Source organism: Littorina saxatilis, linkage group LG16, assembly GCF_037325665.1.
Source record: "Littorina saxatilis isolate snail1 linkage group LG16, US_GU_Lsax_2.0, whole genome shotgun sequence".
NCBI classification, from domain to species: Eukaryota; Metazoa; Mollusca; class Gastropoda; order Littorinimorpha; family Littorinidae; genus Littorina; species Littorina saxatilis.
Genome location: NC_090260.1, coordinates 34,096,798 through 34,113,555, shown reverse-complemented (window position 1 = coordinate 34,113,555; position 16,758 = coordinate 34,096,798). Strand labels below are relative to the sequence as shown.

Sequence of the window (16,758 nt, the reverse complement as noted above, 5' to 3'; positions counted from 1 at the left end):
ACTGTTCACCTGTAGCAAGCACATCATGCCAGTGATATTAGAGACTTGCTATTGCTCCTATGAGGGGAAGAAATGAAGAATGAAAAATTAACTGGACAGTTCCGGAAATTTCTAGAAGGTAAGGGAGATAACTCTTTTTTGTCTGTGGTCGCCATGCCTCTGAGATGGCAAGAGGAGAGAGTGTCTGTCTGTGTGTGTGTCTGTCTGTGGTCGCCATACCTCTGAGATGGCAAGAGGCAGGAACAAGATAGTGTGCACGTACACTCCCTAGGTGCCGCAGATGTGCACCTGGGTTTTAGTTTCTTGATTCATTGTTTCCTTTCTCAGATTATGGACCTCCCATTTATTGAATACAGCCTATATGGTGCAAGACCAGTTCAGTGCCTACTGTTCACCTGTAGCAAGCACATCATGCCAGTGATATTAGAGACTCGCTATTGCTCCTATGAGGGGAAGAAATGAAGAATGAAAAATTAACTGGACAGTTCCGGAAATTTCTAGAAGGTAAGGGAGATAACTCTTTTTTGTCTGTGGTCGCCATACCTCTGAGATGGCAAGAGGCAGGAACAAGATAGTGTGCACGTACACTCCCTAGGTGCCGCAGATGTGCACCTGGGTTTTAGTTTCTTGATTCATTGTTTCCTTTCTCAGATTATGGACCTCCCATTTATTGAATACAGCCTATATGGTGCAAGACCAGTTCAGTGCCTACTGTTCACCTGTAGCAAGCACATCATGCCAGTGATATTAGAGACTTGCTATTGCTCCTATGAGGGGAAGAAATGAAGAATGAAAAATTAACTGGACAGTTCCGGAAATTTCTAGAAGGTAAGGGAGATAACTGTTCACCTGTAGCAAGCACATCATGCCAGTGATATTAGAGACTTGCTATTGCTCCTATGAGGGGAAGAAACGAAGAATGAAAAATTAACTGGACAGTTCCGGAAATTTCTAGAAGGTAAGGGAGATAACTCTTTTTTGTCTGTGGTCGCCATACCTCTGAGATGGCAAGAGGCAGGAACAAGATAGTGTGCACGTACACTCCCTAGGTGCCGCAGATGTGCACCTGGGTTTTAGTTTCTTGATTCATTGTTTCCTTTCTCAGATTATGGACCTCCCATTTATTGAATACAGCCTATATGGTGCAAGACCAGTTCAGTGCCTACTGTTCACCTGTAGCAAGCACATCATGCCAGTGATATTAGAGACTCGCTATAATTGCTCCTATGAGGGGAAGAAATGAAGAATGAAAAATTAACTGGACAGTTCCGGAAATTTCTAGAAGGTAAGGGAGATAACTCTTTTTTGTCTGTGGTCGCCATACCTCTGAGATGGCAAGAGGCTGGAACAAGATAGTGTGCACGTACACTCCCTAGGTGCCGCAGATGTGCACCTGGGTTTTAGTTTCTTGATTCATTGTTTCCTTTCTCAGATTATGGACCTCCCATTTATTGAATACAGCCTATATGGTGCAAGACCAGTTCAGTGCCTACTGTTCACCTGTAGCAAGCACATCATGCCAGTGATATATTAGAGACTCGCTATTGCTCCTATGAGGGGAAGAAATGAAGAATGAAAAATTAACTGGACAGTTCCGGAAATTTCTAGAAGGTAAGGGAGATAACTCTTTTTTTGTATCCAAACAAAGGAGGTAAAGCTAATCATAATGGGATAGCGAGCGTCTTAAATTGCAACAGGGCTCCGCTTACTCCCGGGCGAAGAGAAAGAGAGTGTCTGTCCGAGGCTGTCTGTGTGTGTGTGTGTGTGTGTGTGTGTCTGTCTGTCTGTGGTCGCCATACCTCTGAGATGGCAAGAGGCAGGAACAAGATATTGTGCACGTACACTCCCTAGGTGCCGCAGATGTGCACCTGGGTTTTAGTTTCTTGATTCATTGTTTCCTTTCTCAGATTATGGACCTCCCATTTATTGAATACAGCCTGTATGGTGCAAGACCAGTTCAGTGCTTACTGTTCACCTGTAGCAAGCACATCATGCCAGTGATATTAGAGACTCGCTATTGCTCCTATGAGGGGAAGAAATGAAGAAAGAAAAATTAACTGGAGAGTTCCGGAAATTTCTAGAAGGTAAGGGAGATAACTCTTTTTTTGTATCCAAACAAAGGAGGTAAAGCTAATGATAATGGGATAGCGAGCGTCTTAAATTGCTACAGGGCTCCGCTTACTCCCGGGCGAAGCCGGGCTTAACTGCTAGTTGGGTAATATATATCTCTTACCAGTTCGCTCCCTTGCCCATCGTAAGCAAACTTACGATGCCCCCCCTGTAGTTTTCCACTGACCAATTCAATTATCTAATTATAATTTTTTTTTTTTTTTTTTTTTTTTACATTGGATGGGTCGGACAGTGGATAAACTCATATTTAAGACACACTTTATGACTGAAACAAGCTGGGTTTTTGTTATAAGTAAGTCTGTTAACGGTAACATAGGCCAAAAAAATAGGGTCGGTAGGTCGGGATTTTTTTAATTTTTTTTTTCCCCAAAACATATTTTTAAGTTATTTTGCCAAAAAACAAAGCCCCCTTTTTTTTCAAATTTTAATTTTTTTTTTCAAAATTTTTTTTTCAAATTTTTTCTCAATTTTTATTTTTTTATTTATTTATTTTTTTTTACCAAATGCCAAACAAAAGTCTAGGGTCGCGCGAAAAAATAGGGTCAGTCAGGATACCGTAAACAGAATATTTTTTGGGGGGGGGGCCTTAGGCATGAAACGTCCAACTTTGAAATTTGGGTGGGGGTATTCAGGTGACAATAACTTTTTTGTTTATCAGCAAAACTCAAAAAAACTTTGCTATGTTATGTAAAATGAATGCCAAAACAGACTAGTTAGCAGCATATCTAAAATAAACTGAACACAAAAAAAATTTCTTCTTTGTGCTTGTCACGTGTTCCAAAAAATGGGCGTACAAATTTCAACAAAAATCATGTTGTCACCCCCATAACCTGTTTTACCTTTACAGATAGCACAATTCTCTTTGCAAATATGAAAAGCTTATTCATTTTCCTTTCATTTGATATATAACTTTCTATATTTCATTTAGAATATGACCCCAGCTAGTCACTCGGCAAGTAGGCACCAACAGCACTGTAAAATATGCCTTAAAACCCCCGAACTGGTAAGAGATATTAGTCGGTCTTTGCTGTTGGTGACAACGGTGGATGGCTCTCTTTCCACTTAATAGTTTTAATGAGATCGGACACCGATTGAAAAAAAAAACCCACGATAGATTTCGATAATATCTTGCCTGTAACATTTTCAGCGTGTGTTGAAACAAGTGTGAAACAAATGAGAGAAATCAACCGGACAGACTTAATGATACAGAATTTTGAATATGATGACATGCCAAGATTCAACAAGGGTTGGGTAATTAAATGGGGTATCTGTTCAATGAATTACAATCACAGGACCTACTTTGGAATGGTATTAATCCCTGGTTTACGTTTGTTGTGATGATGCGTTTTGCTTTTTGAACTATTGTAACGTGTCTTTCCGATATGGCTCGAATTAGCGTAATTTCACGTCGTTTTCGTAGACTAAAGTAAGATCAGTTTTTCGATTCGCATGAACATATTTCCTGGAGCATCCGAGCCAATTTAACACAAAAAAATACACAATGCCGCGAAGAGTTCACACAATCACATATAAAAAAAAATTTCAAACAATTGAAAAAAACATTTCCCCCATTATAAAAAATGGCATCAGAAGTCGGAGGTAAAAGTGATCGTAAAAGCGCTGTTTAAACTGTTCACAATCTGCCATGTCCGAAAATAGATATCAGTGTACTTTTATAAAATTAAAAATGTGGCATTGTTTCATTTTGACAGAAGACAGACACATAGACAGAGAGATAGCATCTACAAATGATCAATTCAATGTTCCGAAACAAAAATCAATCATGCAATCTGAACATAATACGTTTGCTGTTCATTGTAAATCTGTTAAAAGTAAAAACATCATAATTTGGCAGGGTTCCAGTCGTGGTCGAAAACAACAACGTCATCTGACAAACAAGTCGCGGACAGCGATAAGATCCCAGCGAAATGGCTGCGATCTGCTGGTCGATGTGAATGCGTGATGTATTGTGTAAAAAATTCCATCTCACACGGCATAAATAGATCCCTGCGCCTTGAGTCCGAGTCTGGAGATACGCGCGCGATATAAGACTTCATATAATAATCCCCAAGTTCATCCTTCATTGTTTACAATATTATGTTTTTGATAACGTCATTTCATTCAATTCTGTCAATAAAAAAAATGTCGAGGTAGCACTCAAGTGATGTGTGTGTGTGTGTATGTGTGTGTATGTGTGTATGTGTGTATCAGTGTGACGTGTGTGTGTGTGTGTGTGTGTCAGTGTGACGTGTGTGTGTGTGTGTGTATCAGTGTGACGTGTGTGTGTGTGTGACGTGTGTGTGTGTGTGTGTGTATGTGTGTGTGTGTGTCTGTGTGTGTGTGTCTGTGTGTGTGTGTCTGTGTGTGTGTGTGTGTGAGTGTCTCTCTGTGTGTGTGTGTCTATGTGTGTGTGTGTGTCTCTGTGTGTGTGTGTGTGTCTATGTGTGTGTGTGTGTGTGTGTGTGTGTCTCTGTGTGTGTGTGTGTGTGTTTGTGTGTATCAGTGTGACGTGTGTGTGTGTGTGTGTGTGACGTGTGTGTGTGTGACGTGTGTGTGTGTGTGTGACGTGTGTGTGTGTGTGTGTTTGTGTGTATCAGTGTGTGTGTGTGTGTGTGTGCAGGGGCGGACGAGGGGGGGGGGGGGGTTTCTGGGGTTTCCGAAAACCCTCCCCCCCAGCCAAAAAAAAAATTTTTTTTTTTGGGGGGGGGGTTGTTGTTAGGGATTTCTGATCTCAAACTGACCAAACACAAAACAAAACAAAACAAGTCGCGTAAGGCGAAAATACAATATTTAGTCAAGTAGCTGTCGAACTCACAGAATGAAACTGAACGCAACGCAACGCAGCAAGACCGTATACTCGTAGCATCGTCACTCCACCGCCCGTGGCAAAGGCAGTGCCCGTGGAATTGACAAGAAGAGCGGGATATTCGTTGCGCTGAGAAGGATAGCACGCTTTTCTGTACCTCTCTTCGTTTTAACTTTCTGAGCGTGTTTTTAATCCAAACATATCATATCTATATGTTTTTGGAATCAGGAACCGACAAGGAATAAGGTGAAAGTGTTTTTAAAACGATTTCGAAAAAAAAAATTTGATAATAATTTTTATATATTTAATTTTCAGAGCTTGTTTTTAATCCGAATATAACATATTTATATGTTTTTGGAATCAGCAAATGATGGAGAATAAGATAAATGTAAATTTGGATCGTTTTATAAATTTTTATTTTTTTTTACAATTTTCCGATTTTTAATGACCAAAGTCATTAATTAATTTTTAAGCCACCAAGCTGAAATGCAATACCGAACCCCGGGCTTCGTCGAAGATTACTTGACCAAAATTTCAACCAATTTGGTTGAAAAATGAGGGCGTGACAGTGCCGCCTCAACTTTCACGAAAAGCCGGATATGACGTCATCAAAGACATTTATCAAAAAAATGAAAAAAACGTTCGGGGATTTCATACCCAGGAACTCTCATGTCAAATTTCATAAAGATCGGTCCAGTAGTTTAGTCTGAATCGCTCTACACACACACACACACACACACACACACACACACACACACACGCACAGACAGACAGACACACATACACCATACCCTCGTTTCGATTCCCCCTCGATGTTAAAATATTTAGTCAAAACTTGACTAAATATAAAAAGAGGGCTGCCTGAAACTGGTAATGATCATCCTCAGAATGCACCAGATTGTACCATTTTGCATCCTTTTTATCAAAATTTTCGGACCCCCCTAGCAAGCTACAATATACTTTTGGAACCCCCCCCCCCCCCCCCCCCACCATAAAATGAACTGATCCGCCCCTGGTGTGTGCCGTGTGTGTGTGACGTGTCTGTGTGTGCCGTGTGTGTGTGGTGTGTGTGTGCAGGGCATCCACGGACGCCCGTCCTAGAGAGTCCCGAGACCCCAAATTGTAATGTTTAGAGGGTCCCTGATCCCCAAACCCCCCATGTACATAAGTCTATATCGCATTGTGATCGCGAATAATGTGACATGAAGTGGGCGTTTGTTTTATCACTAGGACATTCTAGGAGGACACTTTAACTATACCTTGTTAAATGCAATCCACACGCACACTTTCACCTTGACTTCTGGTCTTTCTTTTGTAATGTTAGCTGACGGCTCCAGTCTGAAAAGATTATCTGAAACGAAAATTTAGTGCGTCCCGGGACCCGCTCTTTATAGGTTGAGCGCCCCGGGACCCCTTCCGTGAATTTCTAGTACGTGATTTCGGCTTATAGTGCGTATAGGACGCAGGGACGCGCACTCTGGGGCGCCCTGTTGTGTGTGTGTGCGTGGTGAATCAGTGTGCGATTGTTTGTGTGTGTGTGTGTGCGTGATTGTGTGTGCGCGTGATTGTGTGCATGTGTGTGTGTGCGTGCGTGATTGTGTGTGTGTGTGCGTGCGTGATTGTGTGTGTGTGTGTGTGTGTGTGTTTGTGCAGAAAACTCCTGGACATGCGTGACGGTGTAAAATGTACAAGTGAATTCTTCCCCGAGCGAGTTTATCATTTGTTAGAGTATAATTGCTGGATGACGTCAGACGGAATTGTGAAGAATGCATTTTCCAATCCAAATCATTGACATTTTGGTCAAACATTCTCCGACGAAGTCCTGACTAATGGGATTGCAATCGAGATACCTTTACACGCGCCGTCCTTCCCGTGTAAACGATTCGACTCAGACCAGGCTTTTACATAAGCTAAGGCCATCTCTCCACGTGGACACATACCAATACAGTGGACCCCCCCCCCCCCCCTTTAAGACTACCTCCTTTTTAAGACCTTGTTTTCTGTTCTTAACCTCTGTAAAATTACCCCCATTATAAGACTGCCTCCTTTATAAGACCCGATTTCTCAGCTTGTTGAAGGTCTTTAAAGGCCGGGGGGTTCCACTGTAACCAACCTCGTGCCCGCTGTAACCAACCTCGTGCCCGCTGTAACCAACCTCATGCCCGCTGTAACCAACCTCGTGCCCGCTGTGACCAACCTCATGCCCGCTGTCACCAACCTCGTGCCCGCTGTGACCAACCTCGTGCCCGCCGCGTGACCAACCTCGTGCCCGCTGTAACCAACCTCATGCCCGCTGTAACCAACCTCGTGCCCGCTGTCACCAACCTCGTGCCCGCTGTCACCAACCTCGTGCCCGCTGTAACCAACCTCGTTCCCCGCTGTAACCAACCTCGTGCCCGCTGAAACCAACCTCGTGCCTGCTGTAACCAACCTCGTGCCCGCTGTAACCAACCTCTTGCCCGCTGTAACCAACCTCATGCCCGCTGTAACCAACACCAACCTCGTGCCCGCTGTAACCAACACCAACCTCGCGCCCGCTGTAACCAACCTCGCGCCCGCTGTAACCAACCTCGTGCCCGCTGTAACCAACCTCGTGCCCGCTGTAATGAACCTCGTGCCCGCTGTAACCAACCTCGTGCCCGCTGTAACCAACCTCGTGCCCGCTGTAACCAACCTCGTGCCAGCTGTGACCAACCTCGTGCCCGCTGTGACCAACCTCGTGCCTGCTGTAACCAACCTCGTGCCCGCTGTAACCAACCTCGTGCCCGCTGTAACCAACCTCGTGCCCGCTGTAACCAACCTCGTGCCTGCTGTAACCAACCTCGTGCCTGCTGTAAGCAACCTCGTGCCCGCTGTAACCAACCTCGTGCCCGCTGTAACCAACCTCGTGCCCGCTGTAACCAACCTCGTGCCTGCTGTAACCAACCTCGTGCCTGCTGTAACCAACCTCGTGCCTGCTGTAACCAACCTCGTGCCTGCTGTAACCAACCTCGTGCCTGCTGTAAGCAACCTCGTGCCAGCTGTAACCAACCTCGTGCCTGCTGTAACCAACCTCGTGCCTGCTGTAACCAACCTCGTGCCCGCTGTAACCAACCTCGTGCCTGCTGTAACCAACCTCGTGCCTGCTGTAACCAACCTCGTGCCTGCTGTAACCAACCTCGTGCCTGCTGTAACCAACCTCGTGCCTGCTGTAAGCAACCTCGTGCCCGCTGTAACCAACCTCGTGCCTGCTGTAACCAACCTCGTGCCCGCTGTAACCAACCTCGTGCCCGCTGTAACCAACCTCGTGCCCGCTGTAACCAACCTCGTGCCTGCTGTAACCAACCTCGTGCCTGATGTAACCAACCTCGTGCCCGCTTTCTGTGCAGAGTGGGCATGTTGTAATGAATTCATTTCATAAAAAGCCTAAAGAAATGATTTTGAATTAAGATTAAGAAATATTTTGTGATTTACTTGATGTGATTGAAAAAAAGACCAATCAAGAAGGATGCCTTACAACAACAACAAAAAGTCAAAACTCAGGGTTGAAGCAGCCTGCATGCAACCGAGGTCCAAAAAGAAGGAATAAACAAGAAGGGCAAAGCCCATACGACTCACATGCTTGACCTTGACCTTTACATGACCTTGACCTTCAGGGTCAAGGTCAAATAACTAAACCTAGCAATGACATCATACACTAAGAACTGCTTTACACATTTTTCCTACCAAAATCCAAGGTCATGCAACACAAAGCTGTTAATTCAAGACATAGGAAGTACAATGGTGCTTATTGGCTCTTTCTACCATGAGATATGGTCACTTTTAGTGGTTCACTACCTTATTTTGGTCACATTTCATAAGGGTCAAAGTGACCTTGACCTTGATCATATGTGACCAAATGTGTCTCATGATGAAAGCATAACATGTGCCCCACATAATTTTTAAGTTTGAAACAGTTATCTTCCATAGTTCAGGGTCAAGGTCACTTCAAAATATAATCCAACTTTGAAGAGCTCCTGTGACCTTGACCTTGAAGCAAGGTAAACCAAACTGGTATCAAAAGATGGGGCTTACTTTGCCCTATATATCATATATAGGTGAGGTATTCAATCTCAAAAACTTCAGAGAAAATGGGAAAAATAGCTGTTTGTTAGACAACATTTATGGCCCCTGCGACCTTGACCTTGAAGCAAGGTGAAGATGCTATGTATGTTTTTTGGGGCCTTGTCATCATACACCATCTTGCCAAATTTGGTACTGATAGACTGAATAGTGTCCAAGAAATATCCAACGTTAAAGTTTTCCGGACGGCCGGCTCGGGTGAGTACACTCACTTTTGCTTCGCATGTGAGTCAAAAATGAAAAGCACGTTCAACATACGCTTGGATTGTTTTATTTCCATGGTAAATTGTTTGGTTTCTGACATTCATTCTTGCCTATTCAATAATTCAATGAGAAACGTTTAGTTTGTTCACATGCTGAGCGCATCTCATCATTGTCAAATATTCATTGGTTTTTGCGATATCTAGAAGGGAATTGGGTAGTGTTGTAAATGTCGTCCATTGAATATATCACCCTTTTTAAAAAGGTCACTCCACACACTTGCACACACACAAAAACATACATACTCTCTTTTATTAATACTTTCTCACACACAAATACCCTCATAGACACACACACCAACACACACACAGAAAAAGTGACTTGCACCAAAAATAAGTCCAAAATGCCATTGGATTGCGAGCTATGAATTTACAACGCTAAAGTTTAGCATTACCAATATTCTTATCCACTCATGTGTGTTTTGTAATGTATACACTTGCAAAACAATAGCTTTGCAATGTACGCAGATTCATTTAGTGTGAATTCACACACTGGCTTTCTCTCTCTCAGTCTCAGGCAAAATCGAAGAATTCAGATCTTCAACACACACACACACACAAACTTCCTCTCAAACAAACAGACAATAAACGTAACATCACAGAAGTCAGATTCAGGTCTTCATTGCACTTTTGTCTCTTGATCAGTTTCAACATTTAACAAGGAGCAATTCACACTGCTTTTGCCACCAGTACCACTTCTTGTGCGTCAGTCGTTTACTCCGTTTCCACATTTCAGACACAAAACAAGCACGAACCATAATTCCCTTTAGCTTTCAGTACTACTAGACAAATCAAGCTCACAATGTTTGATGGAAATAAAATATACATGCACAGTGATAAAACCAGCATCTACAACACAGATGATTTTGTTGACAAAAAGAATGCAAAAATAAGATATTATATATATACAACAAAATGGATACAAATGAGAAAACGGATGTGGGAGGCAGTAGTGCTAGTAGCTCAAGTGGTTGTGATAATGAGAAGCCAACAATATTTAGAATTTATTTTCTTCCAATGGCTATAAAAGATTGAACATTTGTCTGAATGTTTACGGTTTCACAGTCTTAGGTGTTACAATTCAGTTTCACCAATGACCCATGACAAAGTTTCCAGTGGTTTGAAGCAAGTTTCAGCATTGCACTGAATGCCGATGCCAAACATCCCTCTTTGGGAACAGGTACAATTAGAAACGTAGCTTCAGTTACAAATCAAATAATATTCATTATTGAAAAACTAAAAATGAGAAAGATGAGCATCAACACAACTGGACTAACTATCTAAAACAAGAAGGTCAAAGCCCATACGACTCACATGCTTTACACATTTTTCCTACCAAAATACATGTGACCTTGACCCAAGGTCAAGGTCATCCAAGGTCATGCAACACAAAGCTGTTAATTCAAGACATAGGAAGTACAATGGTGCTTATTGGCTCTTTCTACCATGAGATATAGTCACTTTTAGTGGTTCACTGCCTTATTTTGGTCACATTTCATAAGGGTCAAAGTGACCTTGACCTTGATCATATGTGACCAAATGTGTCTCATGATGAAAGCATAACATGTGCCCCACATAATTTTTAAGTTTGAAACAGTTATCTTCCATAGTTCAGGGTCAAGGTCACTTCAAAATATGTATACAATCCAACTTTGAAGAGCTCCTGTGACCTTGACCTTGAAGCAAGGTAAACCAAACTGGTATCAAAAGATGGGGCTTACTTTGCCCTATATATCATATATAGGTGAGGTATTCAATCTCAAAAACTTCAGAGAAAATGGGAAAAATGTGAAAAATAGCTGTTTTTTAGGCAACATTTATGGCCCCTGCGACCTTGACCTTGAAGCAAGGTCAAGATGCTATGTATGTTTTTTGGGGCCTTGTCATCATACACCATCTTGCCAAATTTGGTACTGATAGACTGAATAGTGTCCAAGAAATATCCAACGTTAAAGTTTTCCGGACGGACGACTCGGGTGAGTACATAGACTCACTTTTGCTTCGCATGTGAGTCAAAAAGAAATATTAAAAAAATTGAAATGAAAAAATACTGACCTAACTTATAGCAAATTATAAAGCACACATAACAAGATGACAAGAGGAAAACACTGCTTACACAATCACATGCTCTTTTTGCAAAGACGACATTGCTAAGCTGTCGCTCTAGTTTTCATAGCGTCTAAAACACTGTTGCACCTTGATATTCTACTTTCTAGCATTATAAGCAGAACAGGTTGTCTTGTTTTTCGTTCAAGGGCTGAAACTCCCACGGCTTTTACATGTATGACCGTTTTTATTCCGCCATTTAAGCAGCCATACGCCGCTTTCGGGGGAAAAAGGTGGTCTTAACTACCAACAAGACGTGGTTGACAAACTAAACATACCATGACCTGGTACATAGCCTAATTTTTCCTGATTGCCTTAACTGATTTCTTCCTTTGGATAAAGTAATACTCATCTGCACTATGCTTGAATCACTGCATGATTTTTCAGGACATGTCCAAAATGATGAGATTTTCCCCCTCTCACAAGACTAAAAATGCTCTCGTCACACAGCAATAAGTGCAAAGTGCCTCGAGTTAGAAAGATACAAATTCATTTTTTCCCCGCACACATTCATACAATCTCTATATTCCTCACATACAATACTTAGGACAGGAACGGAAGTGAACCAAGATTATTTCACATACCATGGTTGAATCCAAAGACAGATAATTTGTGACAAACACACCTAAAATGTCAAGTTTTTTGTGTGTGCAATACACTTTAAATTCTCAAAGCACCAACATTACTGCCATTTTCCAACAGACATTTTGTTTAGAAATAACTGTCAAGTTTGCATTGATTGTGAAACTGAAAGAGTGAATAATAAAAACCGCTCGCGCTGGACCCGAGTACTCTTCAGACTGGCTCCCCAGTATGAAAGTTTTTGTCTTGTGCACGTGGATTTAAAAACAAAAAAAACAAAACAAAGAAAAAAATTTATTTTACACAATTAAAAAAATTATTAGAGTAAAATAAAACATTAAAACGTTCATAATAAACAATAGTAAACAAGAATTTAATAAAAAAAAAAATAAAAAAAATAGATCGCCCATGCCGGGAATCGAACCCGGATCACTTTGGCCATAAGCGGACGTGCTTTCCACCAAGCCACCAACTCTGACAATGTTGCCAGTGAACTCAAATGCCTAGGGTGCTAACTTTGCTCGTTCAGGTCGCGCAGCTAGTGGCACACGCACGCAAAGCCTGGTGTCGCGGGCTGGCTGGCTGTTCTATTAGCCGAACAGCAGTTCTATCCCACCGCGAATTGCGCCCACCGCCAAAAGTCGTTTTTGTGGATTATTTCGCATTTAGGTCCCAGGTAACATTATGAAGTTTTAATACGATCAATCGGACCTATTATCAAGTTAGTGTATCAACTTTTGAACGAACTGCGCCCAGCAGTTTCCCAGCAATAAGCTGTTAAGTCGAGACAGACAGACAATTAAAGTCTGCTGAGCCCAAGTACTAGCGTACTCGGGGATAAGCTTTTAGTGAGACAAATAATCTACACGTGCTTCCTTGCTAGTGATTGGCCTGTAGTTTGGTCGTCTCACTTAAAGCAAGGGTATTCATTTCTTTCCAACCCCATACAAACCCAACAGTTATTTTCTGTATTCGTCTAGTGATTGGCCTGTAGTTTGGTTGTCTCACTTAAAGCAAGGGTATTCACTTCTTTCCAAACCCATACAAACCCAACAGTTATTTTCTGTATTCGTCCATTCTTCCCCTGAATGAAGAAGATAAGACACCTCACAGAGTCTTCCTGGTCATCCTTCGTCAACTGTTTTCTCCCTTCTGTACCAATCGTTTCTGTAAAAATTCTGTAAAAATTCAGCCTTACCAAAAGCTTCTCAACTTATTTCAGTTTAACCACTACCAAATTGGACACCAAGATATCTATTTTACATGGCAAGGTCATCTCATTCAATTTCACCAACATCTTTCTCAGAACCACTATGGTTAACCGTTAAGTACAGGAAGTGTGTATTTTCAGGGGGAAAAAAAATCCTACAATCCACAACCAACTGCTGGAGAGAAGAAGGGACTGGTTTGCTTTTGAAAGCAAGCATCTTGCACCTTTTCACAAGCATACACATATATACGCCCAATCACAATCAATAGCTAGCCCAATCACACTCAATAGCTAGCCCAATCACACTCAATAGATAGCCCAATCACACTCAATAGCTATCCTTCACCCTTAAAAACCTCTCTCGTCTACATTCCGCAACCATTTGTTCCAGGAGTGTCCAATTCACAGTCACCATGATAGATCTATGCACAACACGTCTCTTTTCTTCCCCAAAGCTCAAGGGTTAGCCTCGGCCATGTAGGAATCCAGCTCTGTGTCAAGATGGGATTTCGTCTTCGACATGTATTCGTCCAGCTGGTTGTCCAGCTGCGCCTGTGAGACATTGCCGCCGGGGCCACCGCGACCTCTGCCCCTGCCACGACCTCCGCGACCTCGGTTGCCTCGCTGACCTTGACCTCTGAAGCCTCCGCCGCCACCACCACCTCCACGGGGCAGGCCTCCTCCTGCAGCACCACGACCCCTGTAAACACGAGAACGTTGTGTGAGGATTTCATTTCATTTCGTACAATTTGCTGTAATTATTGTAATTTGTACACAGTGGAACCCCCCTTTTCAGACCCCCAAATTTAAGACTCCCTCATTTTTAAGACCCTGTTTTCTCACACTTTCTGTTCATAGCCTCTGTCAATTTATCCCTATTTTAAGACCCGATTTTCTCAGATTTTTAGATCTTCAAAGGGGAGTTGCACAAGCTGCAAAAAAAACTGCCCATTTAACAATGTCGAAAACTTAAGAAAATGTACACTAGACATTATGGACAGAACTGTGGACAAACAGGGTCATAAAGTGGTGGTGGGTGGGGATGGGGTTTGTCTTGGAAGGACGGTGGAGAGGTGTTACAGTGTTCTCTGCATCCAGGGACGGATCACATCAATTTTAAGGGGGGGTTTCCAAATTTCTTTTAGGGACAATTTGATGACGCGAAGCGTTCGAACCTCTTACGGGGGTCCGGGTGCATGCTCCCCCAGAAAATGTTGATATAAATAAGGAAAATGGAACAATCCGGTGCAATCTGAGCCAAGAAACTCCCCTAATACACCTTCCCAAAAGTAAATTTAAGAAGACAAATTTGTATCAAAACAAGGACAATTTATCGATCTTTCTTTATTTGGTGTTTAACGTCGTTACAATTTATCGATCTGGTGCAACCTGAGCCAACAAATTGCCCAGCTACTTTCCAAAACCGTCACTTAGAAGACAAAGGCCGGCTCCTAGGGGGGTCCGGGGTCATGCTCCCCCGGGAAAATTGTAATAAAAATCAAGGAAAATGGAGCATCTGAGCCATCAGTTTTTCTTTTTTCTCAATTTTTTTATTTTTTTATAGGCATGGGGGGGGGGGGGGGGGGGGGGGTGTGTGTGTTCCGGAAACCCCCCTGGCATCTATGTACAGCAGTAAAAGCTGCTCCTCCTGACAATCACAAATAAAAAGAGCTGTTTGCCTTACGCCTTCACAACCTTGTTAGGTTTAGCTATCACTGTCCTTTAAAACTAAGACAATATTCAATTTACAGTAACAGGGACGGCCAAATCTGAAAACATCAACCTGGCAAGTAACTTCCAGAAAGTACCAGACCGCCAGAAATTTCGCTGGCCCGGTACATACCCCATTTGCTGCATCTGCAGTGTTTATATGGCTTTGAAACTTGATATTACAGCCTTAACCTTTGCCGGATGCCGCTTTTGACTACACACTCCCGACGATGCGGGTTTGTCTGAACCCATACATTTGAAAGAGGGTTTTTACCGTTTATTCCTCTAACGACGATGCGGGTTTGTCTGAACCCATACATTTGAAAGAGGGTTTTTACCGTTTATTCCTCTAACGACGATGCGGGTTTGTCTGAACCCATACATTTGAAAGAGGGTTTTTACCGTTTATTTCTCTAACGACGGGGTGGGTTCAGGGAAACCCACAGCGCTACTTCAGTGGTTGCATCGAGTTTCTCCCTTCACCGACCTCTTGCAGGGGAGGGAGAGGGGGAGGGAGAGGGGGAGGGAGAGACTGAGAGACTAAGAAAGAGAGAGAGAGAGAGAGAGAGAGAGACTAAGAAAGAGAGACTAAGAAAGAGAGAGAGACTAAGAAAGAGAGAGAGAGACTAAGAAAGAGAGAGAGAGAGACTAAGAAAGAGAGAGAGAGAGTCTAAGAAAGAGAATGAGAGACTAAGAAAGAGAGAGAGACTAAGAAAGAGAGAGAGGGAGACTAAGAAAGAGAGAGAGAGAGACTAAGAAAGAGAGAGAGACTAAGAAAGAGAGAGAGAGAGAGACTAAGAAAGAGAGAGAGACTAAGAAAGAGAGAGAGAGACTAAGAAAGAGAGAGAGACTAAGAAAGAGAGAGAGAGAGAGACTAAGAAAGAGAGAGAGATACTAAGAAAGAGAGAGAGAGACTAAGAAAGATAGAGAGAGAGACAAATAAAGAGAGAGAGAGACAAATAAAGAGAGAGAGAGACAAATAAAGAGAGAGAGAGACTAAGAAAGAGAGAGAGAGAGACTAAGAAAGAGAGAGAGACTAAGAAAGAGAGAGAGAGAGACTAAGAAAGAGAGAGAGAGAGACTACGAAAGAGAGAGAGAGAGACTAAGAAAGAGAGAGAGGGAGACTAAGAAAGAGAGAGAGAGAGAAACAAAGAAAGAGAGAGAGAGACTAAGAAAGAGAGAGAGACTAAGAAAGAGAGAGAGAGAGAGACTAAGAAAGAGAGAGAGAGAGACTAAGAAAGAGAGAGAGAGAGAGAGACTAAGAAAGAGAGAGAGAGACTAAAAAAGAGAGAGAGAGACTAAGAAAGAGAGAGAGAGAGAGACTAAGAGAGAGAAAGAGAGACTAAGAAAGAGAGAGAGACTAAGAGAGAGAGAGAGAGACTAAGAAAGAGAGAGAGAGACTAAGAGAGAGAGAGAGACTAAGAAAGAGAGAGAGAGACCAAGAAAGAGAGAGAGAGACAAAGAAAGAGAGAGAGACTAAGAAAGAGAGAGAGACTAAGAAAGAGAGAGAGAGACTAAGAAAGAGAGAGAGAGAGACTAAGAAAGAGAGAGAGAGAGACTAAGAAAGAGAGAGAGAGACTAAGAAAGAGAGAGAGAGAGAGACTAAGAAAGAGAGAGAGAGAGAGACTAAGAAAGAGAGAGAGACTAAGAAAGAAAGAGAGAGAGAGACTAAGAAAGAGAGAGAGAGAGACTAAGAAAGAGAGAGAGAGAGAGACTAAGAAAGAGCTAGAGAGAGAGAGAGAGACTAAGAGAGAGAGAGAGAGACTAAGAAAGAGAGAGAGAGAGAGACTAAGAAAGAGAGAGAGAGAGACTAAAAAAGAGAGAGAGAGACTAAGAAAGAGAGAGAGAGAGAG

The 16,758-nt window shown here is 42.5% G+C and overlaps 1 protein-coding gene across 4 annotated transcripts in view; it reads right to left on the bottom strand.

Annotated features, from left to right (window-relative positions):
- LOC138950898 (chromatin target of PRMT1 protein-like) overlaps positions 1 to 16,758 on the bottom strand; it is a 53,474-nt gene that overhangs the window by 20,796 nt on the left and 15,920 nt on the right. For 2 of the 4 annotated variants that reach the window (XM_070322600.1, XM_070322601.1), the window contains one exon: positions 9,903 to 13,895. The exons of 1 other annotated variant lie outside the window; for it this stretch is intronic. In XM_070322600.1, the coding sequence (XP_070178701.1) occupies positions 13,652 to 13,895 (244 nt within the window). In that variant the 3' untranslated portion in view covers positions 9,903 to 13,651. Of the gene's footprint in view, positions 1 to 9,902; positions 13,896 to 16,758 lie in introns of those variants that run through there. One more of the 4 variants, XR_011450861.1, reaches the window with a different exon arrangement.